This window comes from Limulus polyphemus, unplaced genomic scaffold, assembly GCF_000517525.1.
Source record: "Limulus polyphemus unplaced genomic scaffold, Limulus_polyphemus-2.1.2 Scaffold1876, whole genome shotgun sequence".
NCBI classification, from domain to species: Eukaryota; Metazoa; Arthropoda; class Merostomata; order Xiphosura; family Limulidae; genus Limulus; species Limulus polyphemus.
The window spans coordinates 153,683-169,619 of record NW_013667486.1 but is presented as its reverse complement, the minus strand read 5'-3'; the positions used below and the strand labels follow the sequence as shown (position 1 = coordinate 169,619).

The window sequence follows — 15,937 nt, the reverse complement described above, 5'->3', positions numbered from 1 at the left end:
AATTGAATAACCTTGTTATTGTACTATTTCTGGTCTCTTCAAAAGAGCAAGAATTTATAGTTTGTTTATTTGTTGTATTTTGCGCAAATTTACTCAAGAGTTATCTGAGCTAGCCGTTACTAATTCAGAAATGATAGACAAGATGAAAGGCAGCTAATACCACCCGCAGCCAATTCTTGAACTATTCTTTTACCAGCGATTTCCTCGGTGGGACAACGGTAGGTTTACGGACATACAACGTTAAAATCCGAAATTCTATTCCTCTGCGGTGTTCACAGTAGATAGCACAATATGGCTTTGCTCTAAAAAACAAACACATTTACAAACGAAAAGTAGAATTCACAGTCATACTATAACGCCCTCATGGTTGAAATGTAGAGCATGTTCAGTGTCCGGATTCGAAACCACAGATTGCGTTAATTCATAGAGTTAATCAAAATAATGTCTATGTTCAACACTTCCTAAGGTCACTTTAAACTTAAAAATTTCTTGACCTCCTGTGTCCTTATGGGAATTCCAAGATCATGGGTCACTTAGACGTTTGTTGACCATTTTGTTTCTTGCCAGAAGACAACGTGAGACTGAAGTGAACGCACGAATGTATCGAAACTAGTTTCTCTGATATCAGACTTCTGACAGTTTGTTCCGTTTACTGTGGTTTTTCGCTACTTAATACTTTATTGCGCAGTGTTTATCAGCAAGTAAAACCTCGAGTGATGCTTAAATTTTAAGTTAAATATATCATTACAATAAAGAACTGTTTTGCGTTTAAACAGAATAGGTAAGACGAACCATTCGAACTCCACCTACATGTATCAATGCTCTGTGTTTTAAGAATACTGTTAGATGGAATTTCACCATAGTATCGGAGCAGTTTGGCATTTGGCAAAGTGCGCGGAAGTGTCAGCAAGTGTTTAGCGTGTTTTAAATTTCATTGATATTCTTTTAACAATCGCAAAGTTTAAAATTATAGAATTGTCGAAAATGATTTTCTTTTAGGCATCAAAGAGTCTTTAGCTATTAAAACCTTCATTCGAAATAAAATGTAGTGGACTACTGTTGTGTTATTTTTAAAATTGTAACTGTAATGAACATAGTACATGAAATAAATACTCATTATTTGTTTAAAACAAGGGTGGCTGATGAACTGATGCTTCATACTTAATTATACTGATCACTTCTCTAGCAGGAAACTGTGCAGAGAGATGGTATAAAGAACTGGTCACTTTCCTTGATATATATTTCGATGTAAATTACTTTTAGTTTTGAATCCATTATTAACCCTTTAGTGGAAAAGTGTATGCTTAACCCTTAAAATGCCAAGAAAAGCCACATCAAAATCTCTTTCAAAAAATAGTTCAGAGTCTGCAAGAAAAGTAGATAGAAGGAGAAATAAGTCACACGAGGAAAGAGAAGTATATATATATAAGACTTGAAGCTGACAGAGTTAGAAGAACTAAAATACGTGCGCAAGATTATGATGAATTAAGAAATTAAAGAATGAAGGAGGCAGCTGTAAGAAATCGTTTGAGGAAACTGAAGGGGAAAGAGAGAAGAAGGCAAGGATTACATTTAGCAGCTCTTCACTATGATTCTCTATGTGGTATATCAAGAAGCTTTAATTTAGATTGTGTAATTTCTGTTTTCCAAATCAAAGGTTTAGATAAAACTAAAATGTTATGAAAATTGAATTTTTTAAATAAATGTTCTTAAAATAATTTTTTTTTGTTTTTAAATACCCATTTTTGAACACCTGTACAGGGAAAGGTAATTCACTTAGTGTTCTGGTAAGCAGAAGACTCCTGCACCAGGGATGTAGAGCAAAAAGGTGCTATTGGGTCTTTGTCCATTGGTTCTGCTTAAATCTAGAGCTTTTTGTTGACCATGTCTATGTTATCAGCATACCTCTGTATTTGAGGAAGCTTACCACTAACCCATGACCCTTTCACTTTATCTCACTCAGTGGAGAGGCATTTCTGGTTCGCGAACAGCATTCAACAATGGCACCCCAATTTCACTTCATCCCCAGGTGGCTGCAACCAATGTGGGGGGTAAGTTACACTGGCTACCGCAAGTTTGGGAGTCATATATAGACTGCCCCATCCTGTTTCAGACCCACCAGGTCCAATAACACTGCAGAATTCTTCAGTTCATGCTTTACTTGCACCCAAGTATTTTAAAGTGGATATAACCATCAAATATACTACTACTGACAAAAGTTTGTAAGCACAAACACAGAGAAAATTGCTAATTTAACTTTACAGTTCCAGAGTGATTATTTTGAATTTTAATTGTTATTCAACGAATGGAAACTACGTTTATTAAAAATATCAGTTCAGATAACTTCTTTCATTACAGGAGTTGTACTGGAATATATTAATTATTAAGTTCTAGATGACTGTATCTGCTTTAGGATAACCACTACAAGGTAAAAAAATAACATAAAACTATATTTTCAGAACGTACATTAATCATACAAAAAACATTTATCTGAAAATACATCTATTGTATCAGTATCAAGTCAGAATTTAAACATAAAAACGAATTCACGTTTCCTGGACACAATAAAGACAATTTTATTCATATTTCTGCATTAACTACAAGTATAAAAATATTTAGTTACTAAAACCATTTAATATTACTCTGTAACTATATAGTACATTCTGTGCAGTACCAATAAATCCAAGTCACATCACTGAATGATTATTCCAAAATTTTACAATGTCTTCATAGCAATTTTTTGTTATTCTTTATAATATCAATAATTAGTTAATGAACTATATACACCACAAAGTGGATTTTCACCCTAACTAAACACCACTGGGAGAGTTTATTTACCACGATGCAATCATGCTACTGAGATTAGTGATATTAACTTCTTGTTACTAATCTGTAAAGATAAGCTGAGATAAATGCATAATCCAGCCCTTTTTAATCCTACATTTAACCAGTACAACAACGCTTTTGTTTTAAATATAATTTTGTATTTAAACTTTCTCTGGTGATATATCAGAGACGTACGCACTTGCTTTAATTATCAAGTTTTGTAGACTTATTAAACTCTCAAAACTTCCCACATATAATATTCATTGTACAAGTTTCTGACATGTTATCTAAATCCATTGTAATTGCATGTTGGTCTACATTAAAGCAGTATACTTGAAAACAAGCATAAATATATCAAATTATGAATAAAACCCTATAACTCGAGCGCTTTCGAAAGGTGGATTTTTTTCTTCATGGGCAAACTGGGAATGGTGGTTTAATAAAATGAGTGATATACATACAGGGAGTTTAGTGACGTCATAAAGGTCATCTGATTTTCCAGGAAATATTTAGTCTATTACTCTATGTACTGTTGTAAGCATCTCAATTCCGGTACAGTGTAACCCACGGTGAGAGTATATGTGAAAAGGTGTTAGGGATATTTTACTTTAGAAATGGATATATATATATAACTATTCTTAAGTGTTTAAGTAAAATAAAAGTGACATCTGGAGACTGATTGAAAAAATATATGTTATGCTAATCAATTTATAAAAACAGGTATGGAAAATTATGTTAAATAAATAGTAATTTTTAGGAAAGTCAGCGTTCACATTACATGAAAAAAATAAGTAAAGAATAAAAATTATTTTTCTGACAGAGAATAAAACAATGAACTGAGATCACTGATTCCAGGATCTAAATTAATTCCGAAAGGTTGAACAGTGTTTAGATTAGTGTTGAATCCTGTTTCAATGCCGATGAGAGTAGCATCGTTAATGGAATGACCGAGTTGTTAAAGTGTTGAGCAATAGGGAGGTCTTTTTCGGTGTTAATAGACGATTTATAGTTGTTGAAACGTTCACAAAGAGTTGTTTGTGTATGTCCTACATGTTTGAAGAAACTTTAATAGATCTAAAGAAATCACTTGTGAAACAAAAAAACAGCATTTACCTTATCCAGTGTAAACAAATGCAATTACCAATATGTAGGACATATACATCAAATTATGTTATTACTTCTTCATTTTTCTTAATATTTCAATGTAATTTTATATTAATCGTTTTTCAAACATGTATAAAGGAAACTGGCTTGACACTTTTTTGCACAAAGAGAATACTACTCATTTCTGATAAAAGTTCTTGACAAATATGAAAACAGTTTTAATTATACACCATATATATATATATATATATATATGGACTAATTTTCAAATGTTGATTAACAAATTAGAATATTGGTTTTCTTGCAGCAAATAAACCTTAATTTTAGATATTCTACTGTACATATATATATGTGTGTGTCTGAATAGCCAGGGGTAAATTCCAGAAAAAGTTTTTCATTGTAGTCAGTATACCTGCAAGACAAAGAAGTAAATAAACACATGCTCCCCCATTGTATTTAAAGCTGTTTTTAATTAAACAGCGTAGTAGACAATGTAAAAATTTGTACTAAAATACATATATTATTTAGTATCTATTTATTTCCTTCATATGACATCACAACGTCGTTTTTTCCGGTCTAATTGACAAGCTTGCCAGTCATTTAGTGCATGTAACTCAATATCTCTTGTGTTCATGTTAAGTTTAATGTCAAAATAATAATTCTGCTGCACCTAAGCATATATTTCTTTTCAAGACTCCATGAACAAACAATAGTTATATGAATCTACATATGAAGATTTTCCTTGTGTATCTTATTGAAAGAACTTCAAATCATAATACAACATCTTATATTAACTAAAACGTATATATGAGATAGATAGATAGATATAGTACATGCAGACTTAAAACTTTCAAAATTTCTAAATAATAAATATGTACATGGAGAATGTATCCCTATCATTGCTAGTATATTAAAGTTACTTTCTTCTTGATTTACTGTTTGTAGGTCAAAGGTATTAAAAACAATGAGCATAAATGTTTTGTCCGTTCACCACAGCCTCTATATAAACTAAAATATACAACGTAATCAGATCTGAGAATTCTTTTGACTGGCCTTAATCAGAACATTCCTGCGGAAAGAAATATGTTAATAATTTAACATATTGGAAGTATTAATAAAAATTATTGTTAAGTGGCACTTCAAAATTAGCGACGGCTGGCACAGATAGTTCTCAAATTAACAAACTTATTTGTTTTGTTCATAGATGATTCCTCAGTAATATTGATATCAACTCTGAGTTTGAGATCTAGTGCTTTAAGACTTACCATTATCCTTTATATTGTGTTTTTAATATTGCTACACGAACACTTTTCTAACTGAAACACCAGTTATTACATACTAAAAACTTACATTATGTTTGGTCCAAGTGTTCTGCACTTACGAGAGACAGTATTTCACTACAGTTGCAAGTTTTTGGATTACCATTATGCGTTCTACGTTCTGAAAATATTCCAAAGTATCATTTCATTAATAAGAAATGAACTTGAATATATTAAAGAAGTCTCTCCTGTAGATCAGCGGTACGTTTACATACTTACAATGCTAAGATCCGGGGTTCGATTTCCTGCGGTGGACAGAGTAGATATATCTTATTGTGTAGCTTTATACTAAGAAAACAACAACGTATTAGAGAAATATCACGATACTATTTGTAAGTTATTAACCAACCTCACAATATATGTAATAATTACTGTTTATATCGGTTTGAAAAAGTAATTCAAACTTTACCGTCGTTTACTTTGAAGTGGCATTTATCTATCAACATTTGAGCTATGTTTTTGTAATATTTTCATTAAAATTATAACATTATAACCTTATTAGGTACACAACATGTTACAGGGACTACTTTCTGTATCAGTCTCATCTCCAAGATTATCATCTATGGATTACCATTATTCTTCTATCACGACTTATAAACAAGGAACATTATGGCTAGTGACAACGATGTTATACGTCTGAAGAAATATTATACTGTAAGAGGGGTTCATTATTACTAGTATGGTTTTATATATCCTGATTAAGTTGAGCTCTTTATAAACTAATCATCCAAAGCTATCTTCTATCTAACTCATATGACCCTAAACTCAGACAGGCCAAATACCTTTTTTTGTATATACTTTGCCTCTATAGAAGGAAATTGAACGAGTTGAACTTTACGATTTCTCCTGTCCTCGGCCTGGTTGTTAGGACGCTCGACTCTCAATCTGAGGGTCGCGGATTCGAATCCTCGTCACCAAACATGCTCGTCCTTCCAACCGTGGGGACGTTATAATGTAAACTAGGTTTCTTGGACGTTTCTTTGCTTATATCTATTTCCTCCTAAGGGATTTCAATATTTTCAATGAGCTTGAAAAATAATTTTATGATTTTTTGTCCAATAGGGAATTTATTGCTTCAACTCACAATTTTTGCACTGCCCAAAATGATCTTGAGAACCTGTGTTTTTTAGCTTTGCAAGCCCTAAAACCACCGATTGTCATGAATGAGAGATGCTAAACTTTAATACTATGTGACTCACATTCCTACAGTTCTTGTGAAAATTAGTTTTTGATAATTGTTGGGTGAGGTCATGGGTATGAAGAAGCAATCCCACTATTCTTTGGTAAAATAGTACTCAAGAGATGGTGATTGGTGGTGTTGACTAGCTGTCTTCTCTCTAGTCTATCACTGCTAAATTGAAACGGCTAGAACAGATAGCATTGGTGTAGCTTTGCCGACATCCAAAACAAACCAAACTCTGGTCCTAAGCAAGCAAAACTAGGCTAACTTGTTAACTTGTTCTATGTTTATTGGCTTTAAACAAATGTGAACTTTTTATTAATACAACTAGTACAAAAAATGATATTATCTATGCAACAATGTTTTGTTTTCTCTTTTTTTTTACCTGTTTGGTTTCTTTCTCTTAGATAAATATGTTTCATATTTTGTACCAATACTAAGTTAATTTCTCTCTCTTTAACGGAAATTAAATTGTAAATTTAAAGATAAAAACTGATAACTCTTTTAGATAAAAATGTTTTGGTTTATATTTTAATGAAGATTGTGTAGTCCCAAACCTATAGCCAAGTTTTCTTGTTTTGCGAAGGGCCTAACTTGATAATTACGGGTCGAGAAATCCTGTTACTTTAAGGCTCATCATAATGTGACTCAACTCAACTTTAGGTTCTTTAAACTGCATTCTATAAACATGGCGGCCGATGGTGAAAAATAAAAAAAAACATAAACAGACATTGTAAGGAAAATCTGACATATAAGACAAGATTCTTAAAAGCGTATTTATCAATTTAATGGTTTGTAATACAGGAATACAGGTTTTTTCTTTAAAATCTGACATTTAAGACAATATTTTTAAAATCGTATTTATTAATTTAATGGTTTTAATATAGGAGTACAGGTTTTTTCTTTAAAATCTGACATTTAAGACAATATTTTTAAAAGCGTATTTATCAATTTAATGGTTTTTAATACAGGAGTACAGGTTTTTCTTTAAAATCTGACATTTTAATCCCTTTTACTTTTATTTAGTAGAAAGAAACGAGCTAACGAATCAAAGAGAAAACATTCTACAATAAAACAGCTAAACACATGCCGTTCATATGTTAATTTTTATCGTTTTCTATACTCTTTAATCTATATGGAATTAAACAGTTCGATAGGTATTACTTAATTCCGAAATAACAGCAATAACGATGGAAATCGTGATTCATATAACTTAATATTTTATATATATCTATAATTATTATAAATATATATATATAATTCATATAACTAGAAAATATAATGTTGGTCAGGAATAATACTTCTTGGGAAAACTCTTATTCAATCTGGCATATAATTAAATCCATTCATATATTAAGATTTATAAAAAAAAACACTTAAATTCATACAATATTCGAAACATTCAACAGTAAAGAGGTTAGACTTCGTTCTTAATCAAAGATAGTTTTACGAACTTACAACACCACAAACCAGTGTTCGATTTCCTTCAGTGAACACAACAGATAGATGTGACTTTGCTCTAAAACAAACAACCAACCAATCGTTCTAATTTTAATAAATTATATTTTCTTATAACTGATTTGATTCTCTAAGTTTTGGAATACTTTTGTTTTGTTATATAGTTCTAACTTAATCGTATAGGAATTAAATAAGGATGAAATTAGATAACGAGCTGAAAAAATGTTTCGGAGCAAAAATAATTCGTAATATTTATCAATTAGGCATCACTATATTGCCCTTTCATACATAACTAATCTAAAATATAATGGAAAAATGACGATTTTAGCAAATTTTTAAGCCTTTCTGATAGTAATAACAAAACTTCATAATATTAACTACACACAAACCCTCATATTACAAACCTGAGCTCCAATAACGCTGCCATTTAATATCATTGCACAGAGTGCTTGACCATTTAAAAATGTATTTGGTTCAATACATTATAAAATGGTAACAAGTAATTAAGAGTGTAATAATGAAAAACCGAGAGCTGGTAGAACAACTCTTTGTCGTTTTTCGGCACTCGAGTGTATAATCCAGATATTCCATGTTTAATGATATTGTAGACGTCCATAGAGGGTAAGAACTTTTCTTATCATTCTTGCAATAATTCAGAGTTTGTCTTGTTGAAAGTATTTTTGCCGGGTAGATGATTCCAGTATTTTTTGGGTATGTTGATGAAATCGAAGCATCTTAACGTTTCAGAGCAAGTTGCTCAAGATGACTGATTAAAGTATGATTTATTCCGATAAACAATAAATGACTGTTTAAAAGAAGTTGTCAAGTCAACGTAAACGAGAAAATAATTGTAACTGTATAGAAATCAGGAAATTAACACTCGCTTTGGAGAGAGTAAGCATATCTCAAATAATATCTTAAATTTGTTCAACCTATAAAAAAATGTGATTGCGAAAATAAATGAAACTAAGCTCACACACACGAACACAGTATCACTATTAAAAATATATATTTTCTAAATAAATCTTATGAAGTAGAAGAAGTGGTGGCATCTTTAGAACAAGTAAAAAGGTTCTTGTAGGCTTTTCTGTACTCCTGACTCATTATAACGTAAATAATTGGGTTCACACAAGAACTAAAATAAAATGACACATAACCTAAAATGTTTGTCACTGGAAAATCGCTTTCTTTTCTGGATACTTTAACGATGGTCATTGGTAAGTAGCAGACAATGAAGGTGCAGAAGAGGACCAGAATCATCCGAAGAAGTTTGATATCTCTAGAAAGTTGTTTCCGTTTTCTGTTATTGGAGGCTGATGTCAAATGAAGTTTCCCACGAAGATTATTAAGAGTTGTTAACCTTGGGGACTTTGGGGGTTCTTTTCCGTTAAATTCATATTGTCTTTCCGAAGAAACTTTTAGTTGTTCTTGGACGTTTTTATGCGCTTTTCTGACGACCCAATATATCCGGGAATAGCAGATGATAAACGCAAAAGATGGCAAGACAAAAGCAAATACATATATAAAAACCTTTGGTGAACGGTTATTGAGTTTTAAAATTGTGCAGGATCCGGCAGAAGGATCAAATCCAAATTTCCCCCAAACTTTCAGAAGAGGAGGAAGGACGAAGAGGAAAGAAATAATCCAAATGAGAAACATCATTACAGCGATGGTGCGTTTTCTGTATATGATTTTATAATGTGAAGGATGAACCATGAGAATATATCGGTTCACTGTTATTGCCACGACACTCAGCAAAGACACTCCTACATTGGTGAATCTTATTATAGGAAACACCTCACATAGTTTATCACCATGTGCCCATGTTCGTTGAATTAAAGTCGAGACAGAAAGAGGGTTAGAAAAAGCGCATATTAAGGCATCAGCAATACAAAGATTGACAATAAACCACGTTGTTGCATTATTTTTCAGACGGGGACAACGAACTAATGCTATTACAGAAATGATGTTTCCCGGGACCCCTATAATTGCAAATATGATACAGCAGGTCGCACCGAAGTTTAGTAAACCAGTTGGGTAATCCTGAAATACAGCTGTACTAGTTGTATTAACTGAAGAAAAAGTGAAGTCATCCAATGTATTAGTGTTGTACTGGTTATTCCAAGAAAACGTTGAGTTTTCTCCATTTATATTTCCGGTTTCGAAATCTTGACTGTCATTTCTCGCCATTAACGTATTTTGAAATCCTTTTTCACGAGTTTGAAAAGCCAGTGCAAAACAAAAAAACTGGTTTGTTATAGTTGTCGTTTATTAACTGATTTCCAGTTCAGCAAACTTATAAACCCAGCGTTATCTGTTTTTCTTGGGTGGATATTCACTTCCGTTTTGGATGATGCCAGAGAAAAGCAGCGGAAGTTTGGAAAGTTACATTTCCTGAAAGATTATTTCAAGCTGTGCAATTTGTCAAGAAAAATAGAAGGAGCGCTCGTGTTAGTGACTTTTATTTTTTCAGTATGAGATTCGAATTCTCTCAAAATCGTTTCTCTGTATTTTATGAAGCAGCGTCGCCCAAACTAATGAATTTAAATCTTTAAAAAATATATATTCTAAACAAATTTGTCCTCAGGTATAAAAGTTCTGATTTTTCCGCCCAAAAATAAGGCATTTAACTTTTAACATTTAACCTCAATTATATACTACTTTTAGATTTCAAATATAACTCATTTAATCTCTTTTCAGATCAAACCATTATGCATTGTTCAACTTTTACGAAGCCAAATTAGTCAGGCAAACAGTAGCGAAAATTAGTGTCAGTTTTAAATGGGAAAGCTTCGAACCTTAGCTATATGAGTCCAAAATTTCTGGTTTTGAAGAAAACGTACATATACATATATACATAAATGGAAAGTATTAGAGGTTTACATTTATTTTGTCATTCTAAAGGTCACCGTCGCTCAGCACCAAATTTGAGGGCTTATAACGATACCCACTGTGGGCAGAGCGCTGATAGCCCATTATATAGTTTTTCTTCTTATAAAAAAACTAATAAACCAATGAACTATATTCATGTAACCTCGTTTAGCAAAAAAATGTGCTGAGAAATTTTCGAATGGCTGAGACACACCTTTTTTTTTCAATTATAACATGGATATAATGTTATTAAAAGTATGAAGATAAATTCTTTTACAGAGAAAATATAGTGTGTATTTCTTTGCTTTTTAACTTAGACAGGGGAACCTTTTATGCTTACTTAAAATGTTCAAAATTTTCCACACATATAAACACACTGGCGCACATACAGATTTGTCAACTAAACCTGGTCCTGGAATGCAGATACCATGTGATTGTCTTTGTTATTGATCGTTCTTTTTGTTACAACCAAAAACTTTCCTATGGAAAGCAAATCGCAGTAGAGCTATAACGATTTAGATGTAGTGTTTGTGAAGATTTCCTTCCTATTATTGCTGGTGAACTAGCTAATGACATTTGTAACGTTAGGGGGAATGGATCTAATGTTTTCTGTATACAGTCTTTTTTATTCTCTCAATCTTATTTTGGTTTTCTGAAATTTTAACTTGGTTTTAAACTGTGTTTGATTTCTTTCTTAAAATTCAGAGTCAGAAATTACGATTTGTTTCTGCATAACATTTTCTGCCGTTTCGCTTGTTATCTACAGTTACAATTTTTTGCCTGTATGATTAATCAGAGTACATAAGAATACCCAAAACAACAGCAAGCTTAGAAACAATCTGTATAATTTTATAATCTATAAATAAATATATCGAAGAAGCATTTTTTCTCCACCTACTTACAAGTGCGGTTTATTAGACAATCTTAAGATTAAGTTCACTTAAAAGGCAAATAGTAAGTTTTTCAATGACCACACTTCTGCACTACTTCATAACTGAAAATCTAAGGCAAGAAACGTCATAGGTAAAGCATAGTTTTGCCGTAAGTCATTACGTCAATGATATATAGTATGTTATAATCACAAAGACTTGCATGCACTTACTATTCACACACAACTCAATGTTTTCGCACACGAATACCTACACAATCCAAATATTTTGAAATTGTTTTACAGCTCCCTACTACCAAGCTTAGTTACTCTTCAAATAGACATGATATATATACATATATATGTGTGTGTGTATATATATATATATTAGATCATCTTTTAGATACTTAGTATTTTCAAACTAAACGGCTCCCCATGTAACACATAGGCTAAATAGGCTAAACCAAAGACTCAAGATTCAGCCATAATCATTCGTAATATTAGAACTGTTGACCAGAAAGAGAGTAGCCTGTTAGCATCACACGCCACCTACACGGCTATTCTTAACCAGCTAGCGGAAATGACTGTTATGGCTATTATTCCCACAAAGCTGAAAGTACAGAGTGAGTTTAGCAGCGTATCGTGTAACAAGTCTTGGACCTTACGATACGCAGCCCAGCATGCTAACTACTAAAGTCTGATAGAAAATTTAAGCAACATGTATGTTCAAAATATTTCTTAAGTAGTTACTAGATGGCGTCTATAGAGAGAATAATGAAATCAGTTATCTAATAGTTATAATTCCTATTTAGAATTTTACTTCAAATATGAACCCGCGGCCGATCAACGGTAAGTCTGGGGGTTTATTACGTAAGAAATTAGGTTTCGATACCCGCAGTTGGCAGATTACAAATAGCCTATTGTGTGGCTTTATGTTTAACAACAAACAGACAAACAAACCTGTATTAGTTCTGTAAACATATCTGTATCGGTGAACAGGATTTTAATATAGGATCTATTGAAACTATCAAAATTCCCTTTGAGACAAAAATATAATTGTATGTAATTGATTAAATGTACGATTATAATAAGAGTATTAGCCTAAGTAATACAACTTTTACAGAAGGTTTTGAGGTATACGCAAATAATATATAAGATCATGAAGTCAAATTAATTTCATTTTGGTAAAAATGACAATTTTATCCTATATTACAGGACAGTGTTTATAAAGAAAGTTTCGCACTTAAGCGCGTCATGTTTCATAAACGATACGTCACAGGAAGTTGAAATTGCACATGTGTGGTAAGTGTATCATATGGATCCAAATTACATGGTTGTCACTAAAAGCGCCACTATGAATTCTATCTCACATTTATTTGAGCATAGATGGGTCTGTTGATCGCAGTTTAGTTCATTCAACCAATAAAAAAACAGATAAATGTGCAGAGAGGCGTAATATTAAAATAGTATTACGTCAAAGGATGTAATGCCAAGGCACCTCTCAGCAAATACCTTAGAGTGCATAACAGCCAAAGAGATCCTTGTTCCAGTGATGCTGTGCGCAAGTTCGTTAAACATTTTTTTAATGAAACTTGTGATAAGCCAGGTGCAGGCAGACCACGATAACTATTGAAACTATTGCTGAGGCTAGAAGAACAAGCCAGTATAAATGCATGGGTACAGCAGTACATATTATGTTGCTCCGTGTTTAGTTTTGCCAATTTCAACTATTTGTAAGGTTTTTTTGATCAACTTTATAAATATTTCCTTACAAGCTGCTTCATGTTCAACTACTGAAAGAGTTGAGTTTAACCCAATGTGGTGATTTTGTGTTGGAGTTCTTGGCAAGACCAAATAACTTATTAATATTTTATAGACTGTTGAAGCACACTTCACCTTTCTGGAAGTATCAACATACACAAATGAATTATTTCGTCCGAAGCTAATCCATATGTAAAATTTCCTACACATCTCCATGATGCTAAGGAGACAGTGTGGTGTGTTTTCACAGACGGACTGTACTTTTTTGAAGAATCATCAGTACATGGACTGCTAACCTGCACCATCAATCCTACACGGTACCATGCAATGTGATTCAGCAAAGAAATGCGATAGAGAATGTGTTCATCCATATACTGGTAACCAGGTGAAACTGATTTTTGAATGTGGGAGTACCTGAAGTCACGCAGGTACAGTGGAAAGTCTTGTACAATTCCTGAAAGTGGCCAACATACTAAATCAAATTGGAACTGCTGCTGAAACGTCCTTTGCCATATGGATTTAATGAATTATGGACGCCTTAGGAGCACATTTTAAACAGTTTTTGTAAGTTATCAGCCATTAGGCTACAACGACACTCATAGCGTTTGTGAGATATGAAGTTCTGAACTATGAAACAATCTTTATAGTAATTTTTCTGGTGTCATTAATTGTATATTTACCTTGCATTATGCAATATTCACCTTACCTCATACTCGAGTGTATTTAAGTATTTTTGTTTAAACTTTACAAGCTTGAACTTTATTAACTGACATTTTGTTTTCGGTCGTTTCGATTTACTACAACATTTTCTTAAGGGAATATCTGAGGTCATTTGTTGTAAATCAACACGCTGTTAACCAATTTCATTATACTTAATATTCAGTTCATTCAGTTTTTTTGGTGATAGTTCTATATTTTTAACGATTCTTAAATGAACCAGAAACGTTTGACTGAACACGTAGTGGAACAATCCATAAATATATCTTCTGAGTGCCGAAGTATGAATCATGACTGAGATCGTTAGTAAGTAACTTTTAATTCTATTTGCGAAGCTGTCAAGCTATTCGTAAAACATCAACATCTGGTTTGGTTCGATTTGTTTTGAATTTCGCTCAAAGCTACCCGTCCCTAATTTAGCAGTGATAGACTACAGGAAAAATAGCTAGTCAACACTACCCACCACCAACTCTTAGACTACTCTTTTACCAACAAATAGTTGGATTGACCATCACATTATAACGCCCCACGGCTAAAAAGAGACCAGTAGGCCATGCTAGGTTCCTCAACATCTCGAACAATGTTGTTGCAAGCACGATGGAATTAACTTAAATGTACATGACATTCGTCCCAGAGGAGATATGAATACATGCATATACAGAACAGTTCTCAGGATTCGCTTACTGACATTTTTCTCTGTTTTGAGGACCATTTCGACCATCATATTCATTTTTAATTTTTAGTTTATTAATAGAAAGCTTTAAAGAATAGCATGCATCTGATAAAAGCATCCGAGTCTAAGTATGATGACACTAGTTTCATAAAAAAAAAACATAGTGCTTTCTCTTTTCTTGGCAAGACTGACTTTGAGTCCCATAGACCATCATTTGTGGCTGACAAATGAAGGTCTATGGGACTCAAAACGTATTAAGAATTAAACCAGCCTTTATTTTAAAATGTATTAAGTTAATATTTGTTTGCCAGTACATATAATCTTCATTATTCTGGAACACCTTGTTATACCTCCCCCCCCCCTCCCCCACACACACACTTACAGAACACTCGATCCATTTCCTTATGAAAATAGACTGATAAGTTTATGTTTCATGGATTAGATTGAATTCAAAACGTGGATATGTAATCATATTATTGTTAGTCTACAAAAAAGAATGGTAAAAAGCTAGGATCTTTACTATCTTCAAAGAGAACAGTAAGGACTCCACGTCAAGTAGAAGCATAATTATCAAATATCGTTTCTTGCTCCGACTGTTTAAACTTGTTTATCACCAGTGCCAGTCGAAATAGTATAAATATATCACGAGAAAAAAAAATAGTGAAGAAACGACTAAACAACAACATAAAGTGAAACATATGTCAGATTGAATTCTAGGTGACCATTTAGTTCAACAGGTTTGGAGTTGACAACAATGTCGCCCAAAACACATTACAAAAACATATGATAGGCAATAAACAGTACTCATATAACATTATTATGTTATAAAACAGTCGGTTATATCAGATGTGTCATGATATAAAAGACTGTTTAGTGAAGGTAGTATTAATTAATGTATTTGTGAGTTAATATTTTATAATGTTTAGTGTGTTTTTTATAATAAGAGAGTTAAAAGCAGACGATTGTTGGAAGTTGTGTTTATAATTCATTGATGTTGATACTGTCGAATGTCGCGTGCACGAAAATTGCTTTGCACACGGACTATTCAAAACAAATATTCAATATATCCATGGACAAATCTTTGTTTTATTTTATTAAAAATACTTCCCTAAAAATATGATTTTTTTATATGAAAGACTTATAATGTTGACTGAAAGAGT

The 15,937-nt window shown here is 32.5% G+C and overlaps 1 protein-coding gene across 1 annotated transcript; it reads right to left on the bottom strand.

Annotated features, from left to right (window-relative positions):
• Positions 1-7,381: 7,381 nt before the first annotated feature.
• LOC106465230 (G-protein coupled receptor moody-like) lies at positions 7,382-10,145 on the bottom strand. The gene has a single exon (XM_013925435.2). It carries the CDS (start codon positions 10,075-10,077, stop codon positions 8,914-8,916), a length of 1,164 nt encoding a protein of 387 aa, XP_013780889.1. The 5' UTR covers positions 10,078-10,145; the 3' UTR covers positions 7,382-8,913.
• Positions 10,146-15,937: the final 5,792 nt, after the last annotated feature.

Coding starts and splice junctions, on each gene's coding strand:
- LOC106465230 (XM_013925435.2), bottom strand. CDS start 10,077: ATGGCGAGAAATGACAGTCAAGATTTCGAAACCGGAAATATAAATGGA.